The sequence below is a fragment of the Thunnus albacares genome, chromosome 1 (assembly GCF_914725855.1).
Source record: "Thunnus albacares chromosome 1, fThuAlb1.1, whole genome shotgun sequence".
In the NCBI taxonomy this organism is placed as follows: Eukaryota; Metazoa; Chordata; class Actinopteri; order Scombriformes; family Scombridae; genus Thunnus; species Thunnus albacares.
This window is the reverse complement of record NC_058106.1, coordinates 33,807,839-33,832,587: the sequence shown is the minus strand read 5'-3', so window position 1 is coordinate 33,832,587 and position 24,749 is coordinate 33,807,839. Positions and strand designations below refer to the sequence as shown.

General features: G+C 40.0%; 1 protein-coding gene across 1 annotated transcript in view; it reads left to right on the top strand.

Annotated features, from left to right (window-relative positions):
* LOC122985162 (protein kinase C-binding protein NELL1-like) overlaps positions 1 to 24,749 on the top strand; it is a 279,144-nt gene that overhangs the window by 108,055 nt on the left and 146,340 nt on the right. The window contains exons 11-12 of the mRNA XM_044355623.1: positions 3,695 to 3,794; positions 7,228 to 7,356. Coding sequence (XP_044211558.1) covers positions 3,695 to 3,794; positions 7,228 to 7,356 — 229 coding nt within the window. The remainder of the gene's footprint in view (positions 1 to 3,694; positions 3,795 to 7,227; positions 7,357 to 24,749) is intronic.

The following is a 24,749-nucleotide window of genomic DNA, read 5'->3' as shown; positions in this document are numbered from 1 at the left end:
GATGAATAAAATGTTGATACAACTAATAGGAATGATGAGCAAAACAATGAAAATAAGACTGAGGTTGAAATTAAAGCTTTGAGTGACCTGAATGCCATGTGTAACCTGCATTTATGGGCTAATTTCATGGCTCCTGGGTGAATTGCAGGTTGCTGGGGAAAAAATGGGAGACAACACTTGTGTCTTGATATGGAATAGCATCTCAATGAAGGTGTATTTATCTCCCGTGCAAGCTGTTCACAGCTTGAAAACTAGAACAAATGTTCTGTGAAAAATAATGTAAATAATGCACATGCATCACACATGATTGATGGGTAAAGTGAAGTTACAGTTGCTGGGAATAGTCTTTGAATTGTAGACTGATACTGATGTTTCTCCGGTGCTCTAGCTAGTTAATTTTCCCATTGACCTCTGCTATTGTTGCCTCTAATACACTCAGACTAACTGAAAATCTTAGGTGATTCTGAGATGATGTATGATGATGAAATTCACTGGTTGGTCTGTTTTTTTTTTATCACCCTTGTCATTTGTCTCTTTAAGAAAGGTTTTAGAGTTCTGTACACCAGAACTCAGTGAAAGGAGTTACTAAAATGCAGAAATAAATGAAAATTATAATTAACAAGGGCTAGAGCTGGTGTGCAGCCAAATCCTCTCTCATTTTAGATTATTTTACATTGATCCTTCATTTGACCGGTATGCTGCTGAATTATGCTGCTGTGCAGAGGAGTTTTACCTCAGTAACGAACAGATCAGTGCTGCCTGACATTGTAGAATAATAAGACTAGTGCTGAACATTTTTAATACTTGATCAATTGTTTATTAAAGCTACATTATTAAGCAAAAATACTAGGATGGTGAGGATTTGCTACTTTTCGTTGTTTTGCATCATTGAATACCTTAGCTTTGTTTTGATCTCCACCAACCCCTGAGAAAACATCTGTCTCTTAAGCTAGATATTCCACTGTCTTCACCAGCTAGTTGCTAATTTTTTTTTTTTTTCCATCTGTTGCTTATTGCTGGAACAGGCAGTGGTTTATCAGAGCTTGTCTGATGAAAACACCTTAGTGTTGCTTCTTGAGATGGAGTTGAGGGCTGTAAGACTAAAACAATGAGCTGTAGTGAGGTTGCAAACCAGATGCTCTTACTTCTTACATCTTATTTTGGTTAATACATGGACATTTGCAATTACATTCATTTATTTTCTCTGTGGTCTATCAAACTTGAAACCCCAGCCCTTTATAAATCTCAATAAAAAACTGATCACAAAAAAACAAACAATGAGCCAAAGGAGGCTAAACAGTGTAATCATCCATTGATTAATTACCCCAAGTGATACCTTTCAAATTAAACATTTGATCCATCGTTAATATAAAAAAAAGACTGATTAGCTCAGCTTTAATCGATCAACTGAAAATATGATCAGTCCATCATGAACATACTCATTAGTTAATGGGAAAATGATGTGACTGATAAAAGGCTCACAGTGCGAAGTGACTGCACTATTTAAAAATGATATGAGGAAGTCGTGAAGGAGAAAAGCATCTCAGGGATTTGAGTCGATACTTCAGACCTTGAGAAGCATCGCAGGGACCAGCTGAGCTCTGACACACCAGCCGGGCTGCTGCAGCTATTGTGTGTCTGCTATTTGTTTTGAAGGCCCAGGGGGAAGATGACACAGAGTTTTTATCTACCTTTTGTTTCTCTTCTTCGGTGGCACATATCTGCACCTTACCTGCAATCTGTATTCCTGCCCTCCTCGTGAATGCGAGCAGCACACGTACAGCCTTTACATCCCGCCTTCTCTGTTGTCATGGCAGCCTCGTTCAGTCAGGAGCATCTTAAAATACCCTGATTTCTTCTTTTAAATCCTTTTTAACAATCAGTGTGATTTAATACATTTGAAAAGCGGTGTCATCTTACCTTTTGTGAGGTTCATATTATAAGGTTCTGATTGACATAAAAAATAAACAAGGTCACATTTGGCTTGATTTGCAGGGTTGTAAAACATGAAGTTTTGTTATTTCAAACGTTTGCTGTATCCAATTAAAGACCTTCAAATAATGATCGACTGCTCTGTGTTAAGAAAACGAGGAGTCTGGCTTTCATTAGAGACAAGCCATTATGTGACTACACCACAATGGTCATTATGTTGAACACTGAATTCAACATTATTCTGTAAATATTTATAATGGAGCATATTTTTTGTGCAGTAAACTATTACTGTTGTAGATCACTGAGTTTCAGTCTGTTTGATTTAAATAAAATGTTACTGTAGTGTTAATTGTCTTGTTGTTCTCCATGCTGCCTGCAGAAGATTTGCATAGAAACTTCCTGTACAGCTGTGATTGTCTTCAGATAAACAGTAACAAAAAACTGCAGGGATATCACCCTTTGATTGGTTTACATCATGTCACAATCAACACATTTAGACCAATAAGACATTTGTACTCAAGAGAGGCGGATTTAAAACATTTTGGAGCTGATCTGATTTGGCCCTCAGGTTTTTGTGGCCACCTAAAGACCACTAAAATGTCTTTTAAACCCGGGGCTGCATGTATTTAAATGTGTGTAGAAATGGCCAAAATAGATACATATTTCTGCTGTTCTCCATGTGGAACCCTCTTGTAAGATTTACCAAACATCACATATTTTTGTTCCATATTTTTAATAGTTTTAAGGGTGAAATATGCATGAAACTGTGTGAACATACTTGTGTCCATGGTGACATTCATCGGTACATGTTTAGAAAAGGGACATAGCAAAAAAAACAGTTGGCAACAAACTCACACCTTCTTACGTTGTTTTTTCTTTCTTCAAAAATCTGTGCTAAGCTTCCTTTCAATTCAATATGTTCAGTGAGTTTTACAATATTTCAAACAATAATCTATATTGTTACATTTCGGCAAGATTTGTGAAATAGACCAAAAAATGGTGACTGTCCTCTCAAGAAAAATGACACAATTGGTCTTAATGTCAGTCGCCCAAAAACAACCTAAAGTTACATTTGAGTGTCAGATGCCATCTAGCAGCTGCAGTAATCACAGACCACAAAGAGGACATCTATATATGATCACAAATGGAAGTAGATGGATTGACATTTCCAACCATAAGTCGGTACAGTTTTTAAAAACAGGAAGTACAATCATCCCCTGACCTTAATACCGTGGTTATTATTGTAGCCATGATGACGAAGATCGCCTAACTTAAAGGACGTAGTAACTTTAACCCATACCACATGTTTTTCTAACCTGAACACAGTGATAATTTGTTAAGGTGATCTTTCCCTAAACCTAACCAAGTGGTTTTTGTGCCTAAACCTAACTAAACCTTTGTCATAGTGTTGTCACATCATAAAACATCATTATTTTTTAACCGATTACTGTGCCTGATTAGAAAATGCTCCTGTACGTCATTCTGGAGTTCATGGTCAAACGACACATTTGATCATGTAAGGTCTTGTTGAAAAAAATGTGGTATCCCGAGGGTTGGACAAGTGAGTTTAACTGGAAAGTGCTCATTTGATCCCAAAGATCGTTCATATCATGTATCATTTTTCTAGCGAGGACAGTTACTCGTAATGTGTCCACACGCCCTTCACACACATGACCCCTTGTTTACATTGAAGGTTTTATAGTGTTCCACTAATTCAGCAGCATTATAATTATCATCCCCTGCCTCTGTCTTGTCCTTCCAGAATGGCCTGATGGTGAAAGTCACAGAAACTTGTCCGGAGCTCAACTGCACCGTCAGTGAACAGATCTTACCAGATGGCAGATGCTGCAATGTTTGCAAAGGTATGTCTTCCCTCTACGGTTGCATGAATCGCTCTTTCTTTAGACGTGCACACAGCGGTCCCCTGTCACTGCGAAGAGTAAACACAACCAGTCTGCCGGATGCTGATTTAGGCTGCGCCTCCGCAATAATTCTGTTTCTCTCTCTTTCCACCCAGTATGAATGCTTCTTGGCTCAGATACCTATCAGAGCAGATTGGTCTGTCTGCTATAGAGCACCTGCTATGCCAATTTGCCTGAACCCCGCTGCTTTGGCAGGGAGGTACTACAGGGTAAATAGCCACCGGTAATTCAGTAAATACATTGAATAAACAAACTGTAGGTGGCTGTCAGCTATAGAGCCATAATGAAAGAAACCTGGGGTAGGTTCTGAGCGAAGAAAATTGAACTCTCATTTAGGTAAGATAAGCTGCATGCATTATACTCACCATACTCAGAGGAGAGGAAGATGAAAAGGAGGGAACAAAAGGGACGGTAAGGAAAAAGAGAGAGGGGAGATGAGAGAGGAAAGTGTAAAGACGAGAAGTGGGAGGGGAGGAAGATGAAAAGAAAGGTAAAAGGAAAAGACTTGATATGGTGAGAGGAGAGTATATGAAAGTAGAGGAGAGAGATTAAAAAAAAGACAGGAAAAGGAAGATTAAGACATCCAGTACTTACCTTGTTGAAAAGAGAAGAAAGGGTGGAGAGATGGAGGGAGGAGAAGAAAGGTAAAGAGTATAAAGGAATGGACAGCAGGGGGAGGAGAGAAGTGTAGGCAAGAGGAGAGTTTATACAGTAAAAACGAAAGATTAGAGTCACAGCACGTCTTCGTATATAACCCTATATCTTTCTTCTCTCTCTCTCTCTTTCTCTCTCTCTATCTCTCTCTCTCACACACACACACACACAGTCGTTAAAAATCAGCTCATTATTTCAAAATCATCTCCACATCTCTTCTCCACTGTGTGACTCAGTACTTTGCCTCCACTCTAAAATTTACTCATGCCTCGCTGTTGAGTCCTCAGAGTCATCCTGGCTCCGTTAAACTGGTAATTACACAATTGTAAATGCGCGTTCATGCCCCTCTATTTTACTGAGAAAAAAAGACAATTTTACAGTGAGGGACATATTTGTGTGTATGTGAAATAAAAAAAAATGTAGCTGTCACAAATCATAGACACAGCTGTGGTGTGTTTTTTGGGTTTAAGTAATATTTGTGGCCACAACTGATCTGTACTACACAAATTCACATGTGCATTGATTATAGTGTAATCAGTCCTATAACATATATACACTGTTCTGTGGGGTGCTGCTGTAGGTGGTGGGTGGGTGAGGGGGTGGGGGGGTGGGGGGGGGTGAGAGGGAGAATAATGCAGAAGCTCTTTCCCCAGTAATGACTCCCTAGGCTCCCTGGCTCTCAGGGCTTTTATGTGCAGCCAGTCTGTCACTCATTACAGGACATGATGGGCTACATCAGCCTATACCTACTGAGCAGGAGACAATCATCACTCTGTCTGCCTCCTTATCTGTCTGTCTGACCAATCCTCAGTCCGTCTGTCCAACAGTCATTTCACATTTCTGTGCATGTGTAGGATCCCAGTCTGGTACCGTGGCTCGCGGGCAGTGCTGGAGTAAAAATTCCCATCATAGAGACCATCTGGGTTTAAATCTCAGTAGCAGTTCCTCAGTCTTGGTTGTTCCAACAAACACAACTCAGTATGTTCACCAGTGGGGGAGCGTGACCTGTCCTGCACCGCTGATTTCCATGCAGGGAAACACCCACCACCTATGACCTTGAAAGTTGGCTGTGAGAAGTTTGTAGCTTGCTCCATTTTTTTGTGTGGGATAGCAGCTGTATTATAGTTACAAGATTTCAATTGAGACCCAGAGTCACAGCAAAAAATGTGTAAATGTGTGGCTGGGGTTGGATGGTGGGCACACAAAGCACAGCATGCACTTTGACACCAGAGTCCAGGGATCGCATCCTGAGTCCTCTGTTTAGTTTGGTTTAGACAACAAGAGCACTTTGCTTCAGGTGTAAGTGAAAGAAATGAAGGATTGTGGTTTGGGTTTACTGTTAAAATTCCATCCAGACATGTTAGATATGTAAAAAAAAAAAAAAAATACTCTGCTTTGAATGATTATTTGTGTCTAGTGTGGTTTTTCCACAGAAAAATAAGCAAAACACATTTTTGAGTGGGGAGCGACTAATCAACACATCACGCCTCACGTGTCAAATCACTGCAGACGTTTGTCTGTGTTAAACCAAGACCATGATCTTTCCTCTGACTTTAATCAAGTCCTGCACGTGCTTAAACATAACCATAGAATATTTAATGATGCTTTAGTTACTGCAAGAGGATATTGTATTGCAAGATTATGTTGGCAAAAAAAAAAAGAAATACGTTAGCAGTGAACATTTTACTGATACATTCAATATCAACATTTTGCAACTTGCCAGATATGTTGATTAACAGCATTTCATCATTAAGTTGACAGAATGACTGCATTATGTTTCCTCTAAAACATATGTGTTTTGCAAATTAATAGTCTATAAAGGGGTTGGCTTATTCATATGTTTACATACATACTGTAGTGTCTCCACAACAGAGCTAAATACACTACCTCCATGTTGTACTATTACCTCCTCATAGCCCAAAGTGTAGCTGAAAGAAGCTTATTTAGCATTTTATTTGGTAAGTGGCTATTTTTATGTAACATTTTGTTGTGTACTTTTATTTTGAAACTTCTGTGTTTGGAGGTGCAGCATCTTTTAGAGGCTGGCCTATTTGTCAAGCCCTCATTGGATAACTGATAAAGAGTCAGCCATCTTGTGGAGCATATAAAGGCTGTCCTTTCGCCTTTTCTGTAAAACACCATGATGAAGTTCTTGTGTTGAAACATGTGGGCTGAATAAAGCACAGGCTCTTCCAGTAAGTCAGTTAGTGCTGCAGAGTTGGGTTTTTTTTCACATTTGGCTCTTTTGCTACTTGAACACCTAGTTTACTGTTGAATTTTTTTCAAGGAGCATCTTTTAAAATTCAGCACGTCAGCACACTTTACTCAAATATGAACACAGGGAAGCAGAAGAACACACTGTCCTGTGCTACAGAGCAGCATACTAGTGACTCTTTCACTCTCCTGTCCTATCTTCCCATATGAGCAACATGTTTTATATTCTTTTGTGCATTGTTACACTGTGCATGCTTTCATGGAAGACACAGCTTTTACTATTGCACCAAATTTACTGCAGCCATAAACTTTATACATCAGGCTTCTTCTCAGCCACAGTAGTGTGGGCAAAAGGAACAAGGTTGGTTGCTTGTGCATTTGTCTGCTTTTATCTCTGTGCACAGTTGTTGTGGGTGTGTATCTGTGCACAACTTTTCACTGCCTTGAGTGTGAGCAAATTTTAAGACCATAATAAATCAAGTCTTCGATTGTCCCTCTCTTTCAGGATATGACTTCTGCGCAGAGGGGCTCATTTGTGGAGAAAACTCTGAGTGTAAAAACCGGAATACCAAAGCTGAGTGTGAATGCAAGAGCGGCTATGCCTCCATCCATGGGGATTCTACTTACTGTGAAGGTAGGACTACATTTTACCCATCTCACACTGTGCTGAGGCTCCTGTGACTGACTCATAATATCTATTAGCTCAGAGATGTGAAAAGCAGACTGGGCGGTAGTGTTTAATTCACTGTTCTCTTTTAGGAGGGTGTTTATGCACGCTGTGGGATTTGTAATGAGAGTTATGAGATTATGAGTTACGAGTTATGAGACAGCACTGTGGTCAGTTTTACACCGGAACCTACACCTTTATTATGGAGTCAGTGGTCTGACAGAGCACAGGGATTTGTGAATTTTAAGAAAAGAGCAAGATCTGTAAAACACTATATGTTGATTTGACTGTTATGTGATATCTTACTGTTTTTTTGGATGGGTAGAACTGAAGGTTACGGTACAGTTTAGGCAAGTAAAACCATTTATTATGCAAATGATAATTGGGAAACTTGACACAGTTATGATATCAACTAATGGTAATACAATTTTTGAATGGATTGTTTTGAAAACTTCTTATTTGTGGTGAAGCTACAGCTCTTGTTTCTATGGAGTTTGAATGCACGTACTGCATTATTGTATTATTATATTCAAGACTTAAGACGCAGCTTAAGAATCACATTCACCACCAGGGCTTCCCTCTGTGTGCTCCTGGGGCGTAAAGGGAAACTTCGGTATTTTTCAACCTGGATCCTCTTTTCCCATCTCAACCATGTCTTTGAAAATCTTTTAGATAACACTAACCTACACTTTCTGTAGTCCAACACAACAAACTCCTCCCAGCACTCCTCTCTCCAACTCTGTCATGGCTGAATATTTAGCTGATTTAGTAAACACCTCAACTCTCGCGAGATTTCAGAATGAGATTCCTCCTTGAGTGAGACTTGGTTAGACACAATAACAAACAGATCGGATCAAGAGAAAGGTAAAGACAAAACATTTTATTTTTCTGTATGGTCCTTTCCATAATGTTGTCAGACACTAATAATAATAATAACAATATGAGCCTGTCAGTGGCAAAAAACCCCAAAATACTATTGCCCCGTTGGATGACATTGCAGCCCGTTTCATGGCTGCAAGCTGCAGCACTCAATACTGGACCAATTTAAAAAAATGTTGTCCCCATTAGTCACCTAGACACAAAAAGATGGGAAAAAAGGTTCCGAAGTTTCTCTTTAATATGACAACCACGAGCTGCAACATTCCTGGTTCAAGTCCGGCTGGGGACCTTTATTGCGTCTCTCTCTCTCTCTCGCTCTCTCTCCCTCATTTCCTGTCACCTGTCGACTGGCATCCCTTGTGCAGTCCATGCTTGCACCTGCGGTACATGAAACTATAACAAGAAATAATACAGGCTTGATATCCACAATGATGGATCATCCGTGCTCTGAGGTTAAAATAACATACCCGTTGCTTCTAGTTGTGTGTACTTCACATAATCTTTTCCATGTAGGATGGCACATAATCACAAATTCACAAATTTTCAAGAGATCCCAGCATCATAACGGTGAGCGTCAGTATGCTTCCAATTTGCTGATTGTTGGACTTGGCTGAGTAAAAGCCCCAATCAGTGAGTACTGGAGGCCCAGAGCACTTGTGATGAAGCTAATGGCCTTATTTGATTAAGAAGCTTGGGAGCGGCGGTCGGCGGATTGAAGGATTTGCCCGATGCTCGGTGCAGTTGTCTTTGGGTCGGAGCCACGGCAGACTGAGTCCACTAAACATGCTGAGAGCTGGGTAGCCACAAACCCTCCAGTCTCTCTGCCACTGTTTGATCTGCATGGTAAAGAGGTTTACCCAGAGCTCCACTCCAATCCACAACAGTCCCACACCATATGAGTGAAGGCTGGGAGACGCTGATTGTTAGATCAACTATGTAAATCATCGAGCCACGGTATTATCCATGTTTAGGGGTTGCTCCCCGAAGGCAGCTAAAACTTCTATTGTAAATGGATTAGCTTCAATCTTGCTGTAAAGTATGATGATATTTGACATGGCTTCACTGTCACATGCAACTTAAATTGGTTTAGGATAACATGTCTTTCACAGCAGGCTGGGGTAATCACATCTTATTTTGTTCTTTTATTTGAGTTATAAACAAAGAGTAGCGGGCTGACGGGGTGTCACTGATATTGTAATAGATGTTTTACAGAGCAAATGAATTTCTCCTCTTGTCCTCTTGTAAACAGGAGATTGTGTCTGACTGTGGCTCTAAGCTGTCATTAAATGTGACCAACACATCCTCATAAATGTTTTAATGAGCTGCAGAATGATTGAAGATAAGGTTATTTACTTGTAATCACAGGACTGTTTGAGTAGGGACCAGAGGATTTAAACAGAGCTCAGCTTGTGGTACCTTAAATTTTTTAGCCAATCCCTCCCTCTCTTAAAGCTTAATACACTATTATTCTTAATGTTATATTTGGCCGGGATACTGGCCTCAAGTGTAAAAGTACAGAATGTGGAGCCTCAGTGTTATGAGAGGTTGGACTAATTATTTTTTATTCTTCCTTCAACACAAAAAAGATTTTACTCAATCAAATTAGTGGATCTTTTTTTCTCTTAAAATATCATAGCTATCTTGACGTTTTGCTGTAGGTTAAGATTTAATTTGAATCCTGGGCTGATTTTGCTCGATCTTTGCTCCCTGTCACAGCTGACAAGAGGCAGTTATTACTGGGAATAGTAAGTTGGGCTCATTCTAGCAGTATATGTGTGGTGGCTGTGTGTTCCCATCTGACTGATTTATGACACTGAGAAGATATGGTGTCATTTTTAACAAAAAATGCATGGCTTGGGCGCTAGAGGTTAATGATGCTGCAGCATATTGTATCTGTCTGCTGCGGCATGTGTGACGTAGGCCTGATTTCAACACCCAGCAAAAGAATGTGGTGAACGAGTTGATATTCAAAGCCATCTGTCTAATTTCAGAGAAAGCAGAAATGTGCCTACATATGCAGAATATGCACATGAATAAAAACAAACATGAGCACATGCTAATGATGGTTTGTACCTTGCTAGCCTGCCCACCAAGGCCTTTGTGTTTATTTACTCCATTAAAGATGTATTACTGCATATGGGCTGACATCTTTCTAGATTTAAGAGAGAAGTTCAGTTGGAGGTACTGCTTTGCGTACTGGATGTTAAGACAGCTGCTCCTCCTCTCTCAAGCTTAGGAAATACTTTCTAATCCTGGAAGAAGCCTGGGAGAAGGCAGTGGTTGCTATCGATTGCTCATGTCAACACTGCTGGCCTGCTGGCTCTGCCTCAGCAACAGACTGGCCAAAGGAAGCACAATAGGCAAAGATCCAGTCCTGTTGGACTCTGCATGAAGTGACCGTTTGCACTGAAGGTCATCAACCCTTCCATGTTCTCCCCACAGGTACCTTTAGTTTTTCCTCCATTACCTTCTTTCACATCCATCAAACTATGTGAGCAGCATTAACATATACTGCACAGTGTAGTATAAAATCTTTTAAAAATCTTGTAACTGTACTGTTGGTGTTTGCCAAGGTTAGATTACCAAATGGGCAAAGTGGGCAACTGCCCAAGGGCCTCAGACACACAGGTTCATAAAGTTCACAGCACTCTGCAGTGTGGTCTGGAACTCCAGTAGGTCTGAGGTGTTCTGATATAGGATTATATCAGCACTATCAGCAACAACACTTGTAGCCAATTAAAAATAAGCAGTAGTAGTAGCCAAAGAAGTAATTGTCACATCATTTACCAAGATAAACAAAAGAAAACCTAAAAAGTGTCACCAATTTTCCTTCTCCTTTTGTCAAGTCTTTACTTAATTTACTTTACTTCAATGGATATTAACTTCTGTATACAGTACAGCATGTTCAAATAAGCTATTACAGTATTTATGTGGATAGATTCACTTAATGCAGCATAAAACTTCAGGGTTGTTGTTACCTGCAGGCTATGAACAGTGAAACAAGTAGTTTTCATGGCCATTATAAGTGAAGTTATGAAGTTCTTAAAATGTTCTGTTTCTTTCTAGAAAATCATCCTTTCTCTCTCCAACCAAAAATGAAAACCTTGCAACAGTCATAAATTTGACATGTATCATCTATCATTGTTAGTTGTGAAGTGGTGTAATGTTATGCCATGCACCAAGGAATTATTGGTTAGTTCATTGAGGTTTTTTGATCCAGGCCATTGAGTCATAAGCAAGTTTTGGAACATTTCCACCATTTTGTCATGACTTACTTGTCAGAAATATATATGGCACATGTACCCACGATAACTGTCATTACTCTGTAGGCAACATAAATTAATTTTAAAATGGGCAAGATAACATTTATACATCCCACTTATTGTAACATTTACTGTACACAGCATCTAAGCCCTATCTATTAATATGTAATGAAACAGAACTATCAGTTTTGTAACTTGAGAGATGAGAGATGTTATCTGTACGATAAAGTAAATCCCATGAAGCAAGACTGAACGTTATAATTAACTTTGATGAAAAGCACTGCCTTCATCTGGTGGGTTGTTCTCTTCCCATCTCAGTGTGTCACACTACCTGATGCAGCTACATTCAGCATACTGTATTTTTTTTCACATTTGTGCTAATGGGTTTATCATAGGCTTATTATCCTCATCAGCTCTTGTTTATGCTGTCAGTGATATTCTTAGAGTCCCAGCAGATCTACTGTATCCTCTCTTAGCTCCAGAGGACACAGACACATTAACGCTGTTGGTGCTGTTTTGCTGACAGCTTGTTAACTGTAGCCTAAAAGATGTCCTGTATTGTTGAAACACAAAGTGCTGAACCCACTCAGAATAAGGCTCCAAATAATGAAAGTGCCAGACCTACTGATGTTCAGAACAGTTGCATCAGCTGAAGACAAATAACATAATTCCCCGTTTCCTAGCTGAGTGCAGCAGGGACACTCCTCCCAAATGGCCAGTTGTTACTACAGAGGCTTCTCTGTACATCTGTCTCTGAGGTGGGTGAAATCCCAGCATGGGTCTAATGTTGAACCAGAGCACACCTGGATAGTGCACATCTTTCTTAGATATGTTCTCAGCGTTATGACCCCTTTCCCCCAATACACCCAAATGATCTCCCACTCTGCAGGATACTTTTTATTTCTTATATGACTTTACAGCCTCCCAAGTGCGTCTTCTGTGCGCTTCCTCCCTCCTCCAAGTTTCCAATGAGAGGCTCCATCACCACAGCGCGTCCTTGGAAATGTTTATGTGTGAACACATTAGGGAAAAGTCAGAGCAGTTAGTAAGGCGCTCATGTCGAGTCAAGTATTTTCACATATGCAGAGTTGAGGCTTATTTCCATAGAAATGCTCTCATGAGGTTGTTGTGGATAATTCTCCTGCTGTTAAGAATCCTCATGGGTCACGATACCCACATTAATGACAAAATTAGCTCCTGTTGTGCCCTGTAACTCCTCGTCAGCTCTTACATTATGTGCAACTCAACCACTGACTCATCCCTGTCTCATGTGTGAAGGTAGATTTGTTTCATTGCTTCACCAGCTCCGTGTTTTGTTTGGAGTACAATTGCTAAGTTTAATCGGGCCTAATTAACATGCATTTGATCAAATATGGGTTATGACTCCCTCTCTACTTCACACGCTTGTCAATCACCAGCTGGGGCAACATTCTTCTGCAGTTTTATTTGGCCAACAGACTCTGCCCTGCTGTTATTTTTTTCTGCTATGGGTAATAAGATTAGAGCCCAGTGTGAGACTGACACATTAAACCTAACAGGGCTATTTCTGTTTGTTCAGCTCACTTTCATTTAGCTCCGGAGCAGCCGAACTCCCTGGGTTCAGGGACTGACTCTCTGATGTGTCCCCTTGGCTAACAGGCTCTAGGGAGGCACTTTATGATGTCCCTGATCTCCAGTCAATCTCAGCTGACACCACAGAAGATTTCAGCTCTTCCTCTCTTCTTTGCTCTCTCTCTCTCTCTCTCTCTCCAGCGTTTACCACTTCCTGGTAATATGCCGTGACTTTGGTGCTAATGGCATCAGAGTCACTGCTACTGAAGCTGCTTGAACTCACTTCAGGCGTCTGTCTTGCTTGACGTGTTGCGTTTTGACTGATTGATTGAAGAGGCAATCAGTCAATCACTGTGAAATGAATGTGTTCATATAGCCTGTTTAATATATTGAAATACATCAGGATGTGCTTCATAGAGAAATAAATAATAACAATTTTAAAAAGAAGTAAAACATTAATATTTTGATAAAACCAGACAAAAATCAAAGCTTAAGAAAGGATTCAATGAAAATGTTCAGTGTAGTAGTCTTACAAAACTGCAGCATTTAAAAAAAGCAAGGTTATGTCTTATAGTAGAGGTAATGCTTTGATCATCATGCTGTATGGATGTCACTGGATGAGTCATCTTAATTACTGTAGCTGTAGTGCCCTAATTTCATCCAGTAGCATTAATAGAAAATAAGCTCAATAAAATCACTTAAGAGCGCCACCAGTGAATGCAGCTACATTACTCTGAGATGTATCCATCCAGTGTTTTACAAAAAATCTATAAAGTGAGTGTGGGTTTTGAGTGGCTGCAATTAATTTCTTGTCAATTTTTTAATTGCTGGTCATGAGAGTAGGGTGACCTTATTTTCAAACCCCCAAACCAGGACCCTTAAATGTATTGCACGTTCATGCACATATATGCACACACCATAGGCTTTTTCATCAGGATGGGGGACAGTTATCTCAGCACTTAGCATATCTACTGAGCGCACCTTTCAACACCATGGACAGCGCCTCAGGAGACAAAAAATTATTTTTTGTCTCCCAAAATCCACAAAGTTATTTGTCAGTCTGCACAAGCACAGGCTGTTGGCTAAATGGCTGACTGTGACACATTCTTTGCCAGCTCCGCAAGCTCTGCAAGCATCATAGCAATTGATTGACGCACATAAAGACAAATCAGTGTTGGATTCAGAAGCATGGTGCATTGTTTATGTTTTTATATTGGGTTAGGTAATAATGAGTGGGACAGAACATGATAAACATCTATGTAAGCGCTGAAAACAAGTATAATATTATAATTATTATTTTAATTGTGGTGAAAACCAGGACAATTTGGTAGTAAATTATGAAAACCGGGGCATTTTTGTTGGGACTTTGGGCACCCAGCTCGAAAATGGGACAATCCCGAACAAGAAAGTACCTTGGCTGTTAATGAGACGCAAATGGGAAAAGTGACATCACTGCCCCATAGGCTAACAATCTTCTCATTCATCCACAGATCAATTTCTATCAAAACTGAATGAATGGATATATGTTGCACAATATAAACATAAAATATAAATTATTATAAATTATTGTAATCAAGTAGTCCACTTACAGTGTTCATTTTGGGTATTTTCATACATGACAACATATGGGAAAATCCCATTCTCGTGAAAACAATATCTCCAGAACGCCTTGAGGGAATTTCTTCAAATTTGCCACAAACGTCCACTTGCACTCAAGGATTAAATTATTAGATATTGGTGGTCAACGGTCAAGGTCACTGTGACCTCATGACCATCCTATTCTCTTGTGAACGTGATATCTCAGGAACGCCTTGAGGGAATTTCTTCAAATTTGGCACAAACTCTCATTTGGACTCAAGGATGAACTGATTAGATATTGGTGGTCAACGGTAAAAGGTTAAGGTCACTGTGACCTGATGACCATCCCATTCTCTTGTGAACGTGGTATCTCAGGAACGCCTTGAGGGAATTTCTTCAAATTTGGTACAAACTCTCACTTGGATACAAGGATGAACTGATTAGATTTTGGTGGTCAAAGCTCAAAGCTCAAGGTCACTGTGACCTCATGTCCATCCCATTCTCGTGAACGTGATATTTCAGGATTGCCTTGGGAGAATTTCATTACATCTGGCACAAATGTCCATTTGGACTCAAGGATGAACTGATTAGAATTTGGTGGTCTAAGGTCAAGGTCACTGTGACCTCACAAAACATGTTTTTGGCCAAAATCTTAGAATTCATACTCTAATTATGACAAAATTTCACACAAATGTCTAATAGGATAAGAAGATGAAGTGATGACATTTTATATCCAAAAGGTTAAAAATAATCTTCACTGTGACATCAGCATGTTCTGCAAAACACTTTCCTGGCCATTATTCAATGTCATAACTCAGGAACAGAAGGGGAGATTGTGACCATATTTCACATTTGGTCTGATACTGAATTGGTGACACTAATCTTGGGTTGCCACCTTGAAACTGTGGTGATTGTATAGATCTTCTGTGCTACCAGGTTGAAGATGTGTGTGAAGCATCCGCGTTTTAGAATTTGTAGCTTCTTTGCATTTTGTTTTCCCAAGGTACTTGTATGAGTCCACCCTCTTCACTTCTTCTCCCTGGATTACAACCAGGACAAAGGGCCTCCTGTTCCTCTGATAGTCCACCACAAGCTCACTGGTTGATGATTGGGATTATTGATATTAAGTTTCAGTTTTTATTGTTGCACCATGTGGCAAAGCTCTCTATCAGTCCTCTGTATTCCTCTGCAAAAACAGTCTCTAAGTGAGGACAGCATGTTTCTCACTGGAAATTATTCACTGGAATCATAAATGTCAATAGAGTGATAACTTCCATTTCACCAAAAAATACACTTAATACCTTTTATTAAATTCCTCCAAAATTCATTTCAAATATTATATGAGTCTGGACAGACAAGAATATAAACTGCAACTTGACTGGTTGGCGGAGGCATACAACCGAAAGGTGGTATTAATGGTTTATCATTTTAATTCAGCTCAATTTAATTTCCTAGTGTAGCAGCCCTTCTTAAGCTCAACTAGGGTTTAAAGCTAAATGTAAGATTATTCAACTTGTTTAGATATTATGTTTTTACAGTATTGACTGTGTCTTTAAGTTCAACAAAACATAACACAAAAAGTAGTATGCATTTTAGATTTATTATATTAACATTGGTCTGGTTCTTAAAATAAGTGAGGCATAATAATAAGGCATCTAGTTCACAAAGCAAACCTGATCAAGCCTGAGGTGAAAAATATTATGCTCTTGTGATTAAATAAATATGAACTTCTGAGGAATATTGGCACAATCTCTGAGTCTATTATCACCCTGAAAATCAGATTGTATGACTTTCTTGAATAGCCCTTTTGGCGGTGTAACTTTTAGATCTGTTGTTCACTCTTTGAAGTTTGAGATTTCTTTCTCCAGCCCAATACAATGGATTTGTAAACACTTTGTATGTGCTACTCAAAGCATTCAAAAGTTGGAATAGAAAAAAAAAATCAATTGCAATGTGTCTTTCCTGAAACTGTGTCCCAGTCACTCTGGTAAACAATTTCCAAGAGCCTATTTCTTCAGTAGAAAGTAGTTTAAGTGAAAATAATTGATAATGGGATCTTTCATTCATTTTTCAGCACTGGGATCATCATCAGCATCTATTGTACATGGGCAGTGGCAGACATCTCAGACAAAACCAAAACTACCTGCATGGCTAGGTACCATGTAATTTTTTTCACACATATTTGGTTGAACTAACCCTTTAAATGTCATTAGTTGGTTGTCATTGGTTGCTGGTTCAGTAAATGCATCCCATATAGTGAGTCCTCATGTCCTGAGTCCTGATTGCTGAGATGTTCATTGCTGATCACATAGTATCCATATCCCATACACACCCAGGAAAGATGAGTTCGGATTTAGGAAGTCATTTGGGGATTTTCCCCATCTTGTCTCCCCATGTTGCTGTGGCCGACAGAGGTGCTGTTATCATATGTTTGCAGATGAGCCGAGATGAACTGGGCATTTGGCATCCGGGTGGGACGAGACGGTACACTGACTGACAGAGAGACAGACAGTCACAGACAGACAAGAGAGATTTATGGTGATGGGGGGGCTCAGCTACAGAAATACAGACAGATCACTGGGAGTGCAAACCTGTAGGAATCATATCCACAGAGGTTGGAAATGAGCTAATCAAGGGCACCGCCTGCCTGTAGAGCATCCACAGTCAGGATGAACGTGTGCGTGCGTGTGTGTGTCTGTGTGTGTGTGGTGTGTGTAGCTGTCCTGGGTTTTCAGATAAGCTCAGGAAAACACGATGTGTCTCCACCCGTAGTGCAGCACCTGCCCTTATGCTACAGGTAATCCGCTTAAACTGACAGCTTCTGCTTACTCTCTCCCACCGACTTTGGTCACACATAACAACACCAGGAGCCAGAGAAACATGGAAATACACACCTGTACTGTGTCAAGAAGGATTTATTCATCTTATATCACAGACCACTTTAGAGTCAAGTCATTACTATTAATGTTCTGAATGCAGTGCTGATGGGAGCAAATGAGATGTACGCTGAGAGGCGTAATGCAGTAGAAAGTGACTTATTGATTGGGAGCAGTTTAGATAATCCTCATTTGTCCTTATTCAGCCTGCGATGATGGGAGCAGCAGTTTGTGTCTGTCTCCTGTGGCATCAGCCAGGACTGCTGGTTGAATTGGCTCTCACTCAGTGGCATTAAAGAGTAATTGGCCATGTTTGTACTTGTGAATCAATCAGGTTCTCTGTGGGAACTCTGTCTCTGCTGTGTTAAAACAAGGATGTAATGACAGGGAACGGATGAGCAACAGCGTCTGTTCTTCCTCAGTTCTGTACATTGAAGAGAGAGGGTGTTGAGGTAGGGTTAGAGGTGGGGGGAGACACAAAGGGGTAGACGGACAGGCAGTAAGTAAGTTAGATAAAGACAAGGACAAGCTAAAAGGCCGTGGCACAAGCATCTGCCAACAAACTGCTATAAACTGTGACTTTTGTAAAAATGCGTGTTTGTTGCTTGACCTCCCGGACAAACAGCACATGATGCCTGTTTAGTAATCAACTTGAAAGCCCACAATATTCACACCAGCACCCACATGCACCAACAGACAGGATGATACAGCAGTTCAAAATGCTAGTAAAAGGTGAAAAATATAAATCTGGTTAAACACTAGTTATAGTGGGTATAGGGGTTCTGGTACAGACTCAAGAGAGTCTGTGTAAAGAAAAGTAATTGTGGTCCATTACAGAAGGTTCTCTGTTGACAAATGTTGAACCCACTGTGTCAAATTCACAAATGTTCTTTGACAATTTAAGTCAAGTTAAAGCCACATGTATTACATGTGTGTAAAAAGACCCAAAACCAGCACGATATGGCCATAACATGAATTGTCATCCATTCAGTATTATCAAGACTTTCATTCAGGTTCCATGCAGCACAAGTCAAATTGATTTCACAAATATGTCATCTTGTTAAGCTGTTTTTTTTAACTATGCTTAAAATGTCACATAGAAGTTTTGCTATCCTAGAGTAAGTTTGTATTTTCAACATTAATTGATATGATACTTTGTGAGAACTAATGGCATAAGTTTCCAACCCAGGATGAACTGAACATTACAGACATTTCAATGCAGGTCAAAAGATATGTGTCAGCCATATCTGAACCAAATCGAGTAAGAAGGTCAGTGGTTCAATCCCCCAACCAGCAGGATAAAATCTGACTGTAAGAGCAGCGCTTTCCGCTGCCCCAATTGCTTCAATGAGTGCTCAGTGGCCAGACTGTGGTAACACTGGGCAGCTTCCAGGTGTGAAAGTGTTAAACTGTGTGAGTGTGGAGCAGTCTTCTTGAAAAAAAGGGTGTTGTTTTCAGTGAAACTACCCCAGTTAAAGGATAATTCTGGTTTATCCTGGTTTATCCTATTTTCATGGGTCCTCAGTTCTAGTGATTATGAGAACATTGTACTCACAAAGTTAATTGCAGAGATCTTGGAATGTGGCAACATTGCAAAAAAGAAGTCTGGAAGAGGAAATGGACAGTAAAACTATTTCCCAAACTGTCCACTGTAAACATCCATCTCAGTTTACAGATCGACATCCTGGTTTAACTTTGACCTACTGTTCGTAGCTGTGTGCACAGTTTTCCTGCACAATGTGGAACTATTGCAGAAATTTCTGGTGCGCTCACTTGTGGTTTAGATAATCTGGCTAAACTGCTGGCTTGTTTACAACCTGCCTTATTACCTAACTGCTTGGGTTTCTTGCTGTGCCAGACTTTGTTGTATTGATGTTGACATGTGCCCAGATCTCAGCAGTTACTCTGGTGAGTACAATAACAGATAGAAACAAAGGCCAAAGCTATGAAAATACAATAAGAAATAAACCTGAATTATTCTTTAATAAAAGGTTATGAAAGCCTCTCCGCTAACAAAAAAGCAGACAAACAGGCAGGGGTAAAAAAAACAAAAAAACAATAAAACTGTTTCCGCTCAGAAAGAGATCATGAAAGAGAGGACACAATGCACAATGAAATGCAAGCAGTGCTGCTAGCCGAGCTCTGTCCATGGTGCTGAAAGTCTGAGAGTGTGAGCAGGGCTTCTCCATGTGCAGTAGGTGGAATGCCTCGGCCTACAGTGAAACACTGGCAGAGGTCAGCTAGAGCCACAGTGGGTGAGCACTCTCGTAAAAGGTCAATGAAAGACTTGTAATGAATTACAGTCATTTCACTGAACGAAAGTGTACTGTGTGTGTGTGTGTGTGTGTATTGTTGCTCCTCTGAGTCCCACCTCTCCCTCCCTGTCTTACTTCTCAAACTCTCTTCTGGGTGGCATCCATCTCTGCCATCTGCACTACACTGTGACTGCATGTGATCCAACACAGCCCATGCTGTCCTTGGCATCACTCCATTCCCTCGCCTCATTCCTCATACGGATATTTATCCCTGCTTATTCCCATTCAATTTCCTGAACATTTCCGAGCTGTAGGGGATTGGAGTGGTAATCCTCGAGCCAGAGGGCTTGCTGGCTTGCTGCTCTGCATGGTCTATGGGCTAAAGTGTTCAAATTTCCATTGGAATTGAGCCTGAAAGCTCCCGTGCAAGCCTGAAAAACTTATTTGCTCTAAGTAGCGTAATGGGACTGAATGCAGATCACCTAAAGGCCTGTTTTATTTCATTACCATGGATCAGTGTTTTGCCCCAAACGCTAGGACAATTTAGGAATTAGATTACATATATCGCCACTGTAATCTTTTCAGAGAAGCCAGATTTTAATAAAACTTTGTCTAAATGTAACCAGTAAGTTGTTTTTTGTAAAGCCAAGGGGTCAGATATATAAGGTATATAAGGTGTCTCACAGTTGCATACTAGCTGGCCCTCTCATTTTAAAAATGATGTAGGGTTTGCACCTCAATAATATAGCGCAGTATGGCAGTGCATTCTAATACAGGGACCCACTCATAGAAAACATAGCATTCATCAGTGGTGAACTCCAGCTGCTGTTGCAGTTTGATGAAGGAAACTGCTGGGCTGAAGCAGGCAGACATTGCCATTCACTGGCCGTGTAGCACTCCACTACAGTGTTGTTGCAGACATGCATGCAGAGATTACATCACTGGTTTTCAGTACTGTGAGATACTCCATCAATCAAATACTGTCTTTGTCCCAATTCAGTGGCCACCTCCTTCTAAGGACATGGCTTATGGAGGTGTGAAGGACTGAAGGAAAGTGGACTCTTGCACTCCCTTTCCAAAAGAGACAGTCCAGCCTCAACATGACCCAAATTAATGGTGCATTTTTGTGATCTTCATCAACTCATACAGTTGAGAATTTCAGTTTAGCACCAGGGAATTGCACTGGAATGACCAACAATAGAGTAAATACCAGTGATACAGTTGGGCAAGTTTGACAATTGATTCCTTTGTTTAAAGTATGGTTTAATCATGAATATGTACAAGTTCCAATAAACTTTGAAGCCCCATAGTGATCAACAACATATCCAAGCTGCTAACAAGGACAAAATTGACCTGATTTCCATTTTTCTAAAGTTGCTTTTTCATTGGTCCAGTCCATGTGATATATTCACCAGTGACAGATGAGTAGACCAAACTACTTGGTTGTTTTACATATTTCCTGACATTTTGAGTTGAAAAAGTCCTTGAAAGTATCATATAACATATGACTGGTGTACGGTTGATTTTGGGAGACAGCTGCAAAGGAGACTTTGATTGTGTCCTCTAAATTCAGGAAAAGACAACTTGGACTTGGAGGATCTTTTGCGGCGGGGCAGGCCTTGTTGACCCGTTACAACATATTCAGTTTTGGCAGGCCATGAATTGGGACACAGCTACAATGTGAACACAGACAATCAAAAAAAAATCACTTTAGGTCATTGCCTGTGTTCTGGCTGGAAGGTGAAGATATGGCTGCAGTCGGGTCTGGACACGGACAGACGCTCCTCCTCAGTCTTCCCTTCAGTCATCCCCAATCTGTTAATTACAGTAGAAGCCGCAGGGACTAATGATCATGTTCCACAGGGTGGTAATGACACAATTATAACTACGAGAACATCAGTCATCTCCACTTAGCTCAGGCAGTGTCCTTGGCCTTTTAGACACACACACACACACACCATTCAGACTAGTGAATAAGACAAGAACTAAATTACTCTCTTAAACAAAGTTACTGAACTGACAGGCCTTTTTGAAAGACAAGATTAGTATCCAGGGGCTGCACCAAGTAAATGCACAGGTTGTAATAAAAACTATGTATCAGCAGCACACAAATCATTCTGTTCTGCCTAAATATACAGTATGTCAAGTGACGAATGACTGAATGAATATTATGGCTCAGTTGTCCCTTTGTTGAGGGAATGATGAGATAGTTTGTATGCCAAGACTCTAAATTTATCAGGAAGTTCAGCTTTGTTCTGGGATTGATTTTAGCCCTCAGAGTACATGTCAAGGATTTTCCCTTGAAGTGGTGATTTTCTGCTTGGCTCCACAAAGCACGACAGCACAGAGTGGTTTATGACCTCAAACTAAGGCCAGGCTGCCTTATATTCACACCATATTTAACCGCTTACAATTAAACCCGCCAACAACATTTCATTGTAACTGTCACAGCACTAATTTAATGCTCCAGTGCAACCGAGATGAGCTGTGACTTTATAAGGAAGCAGGGATGATGCCACGCACACATCATGTCTATAAAAAAAATGTGTACAGAGTGAAGGTCAGTTAATCTAACTGAATGTTATTGCAGTGAGTATTGAGTGTTGTCCTTTGAAATGTTTTAGAGGAGCAAACTGCGGATTTTCAACTTTGTTTCCTTGTATTCACAGCATAGACTGTGGCTGATGTCAAGCATAGATTTTTGAAGGGGCCTTTTTAAAGTTTTCTGAGAAAGAGTTTTTTAAATGGATCCGGTGCAGACAGAGATTTTTATGAAGCTAGCATCAGACAGGCATTAAAGAAAGTGCAGTTTAAGACACTTCTGGATTGCCTTCCAAGCATTTCAGTGAGTTCAGTGTGAGGCTGGTTATAACGATAAATTCATGGAGTCACAGAAATGCTGTCAGCTAGATACAAAACCTTCCCTACCAAATTTAGCCATGAATTTATTTTGATTTCTAGATGTCTTTTGTCCCACTGTATAAATGACCAAATGCTGAAGATAATGTTTTTTGTAAATTGCTTTTTTCTTCTTCATCTTTTTGTGTGTATATTGTTTTGATCCTCCCCAACTGTAGAACATGAAGCCAAATGTTGTACATTTCTTTCTACAAGCAGAAACACTTGCTTTTAGTAGGTTAACCCAGGCAGAAAGGTCCTTCTTCGCCAACACCAAACACTATTTTTGCACAAATGAATCTTCCAATGATGATATCCTTTAGTCTCTCTGTCCCTGACTCTCTTGATCATTTTGGTGTTGTGATCTTTTCCATATTTGCAGACAAAGTGAATCTGGAGGAGTGTGTTTGTGGGCTTTTGCCTACCTAATGCAGGTGGTTTAGATCTTAATTCTCATTCCTTTTGCAGCACTATTTTCATTGTTGACAGTATATAGGTACTCCGCTGTATGTCTCCGACTGTAAGAGCCTGGCGTGTTTATGGTGTCAACAGAGCAAGAAGTTAAAAATATTTTAAATTCGAACTGCACTGTGCCATGCTTCAAAGGGGTTTTCAATAGTCTCATAGCATCAGCAGGAGTCTCATCTAGTGCTTCCCAAAAAATATCTGCCAAGTGCTCCCAGCTATAATATAGATGCTCAGAGTACAAAGGGCCTCAGCTCTCTGCACCTGTTGCCCAAAGCATATCAACTGTGGCTGTCTTTGAGGGGTGTAGTTTAGACCTGCTGCAGCGGTTCAGGCTGCCGGCACAGTGAGGGAAGAGCACATCGATTTATTAGAGGTTTACACGATCAAAGCTGCACACGAAGCACTGTTATCATTTAGAATTCGGGGAAATCTCGATATCCTACACTGTGTAGCACAAGTCTCGCCTTCTAATATCCTGATTTTCTGATTTTTTCTGATGTCTGAGTCCAGAAGAGGCAGGTGTGGGAGAGGAGATAATCTTCTGCTATTTGCCAGTTCAAAAGAAAGTTGACAGTCTCAGTTGGCTCACAATTTCAGCTGTTTGTCCAGGGAATCACCTGTTACATTATAGCTTTAAAACTGAGATTTCTGTTGGACAAAGGCAGAGTTGTGTCTATGTGTGTGTATATGTGGTTACAACTTTTCTGAGAGGAAGCAGAACTTAAAAGGGTTTATGACTTGTAACTAATAGCTTTATTAGTGGGTAAAAATAATTTCTAATGCTTTACAGTAATACATGATTAATAAGTTCAACTTTTGAGTTTGGTCACAACTTGATGACTTATCGAAGTAGAAGAGGCCTTTATTGGGTGTGACTGATGTCATAGCATTTATAGCTGCAGGCTTATTTTAAAGTTAGAAATACATGGCCCTTTTCTAAAGGCTTAAAAATGTGTATGACTATAGACTTTATGGCTCATTAAAAAGTGATAAACTCAAACTCATGACCCATTATTAATTAATTACTGACTATAACGTCTGCAGTTATAAAGGCATTAATAAAGGGTCATCAAAAAAAAGTCATTGTAATGGTTTATTAACCACTACTATGAATTTTACCAAAATGGACAAGTGCAAGTCATATGTTTGTAAGTAGTAACGTCCCCACCTTTCATGCTGTGTTGAGGAATTTTACGTACAAATTCATATGACGATTAATTGATTCAAAACATGTCAATCATAATGGCCTCACCTGAGTCTACATGAAGTGACACAAGGTACTCCTCTTGTTTTTGGAAATATTGGAACAAATGTCTGCATGTGTTTTAATCACTGTGGACTCGTGAACTGCAATGATTATATCTCTGTGTTGTTGTCCTCGTATTGTATTTTATTATTTTTATACTTATATGGACCTATGTGTCTGAAATAAAGTTAAATTTAAATTGAATTGAAATTATTAGGGCTCTGAATGGCCTTACTGTTTTTCTTTTGTTTGTTTGCATGGCTTACAACAAATATACCCTTTGCTGAGTTTGTCTTATTAGTGGGCAGCATCCCTTTGCTTTAAAGGCTTTGTGTGACACTTTGTG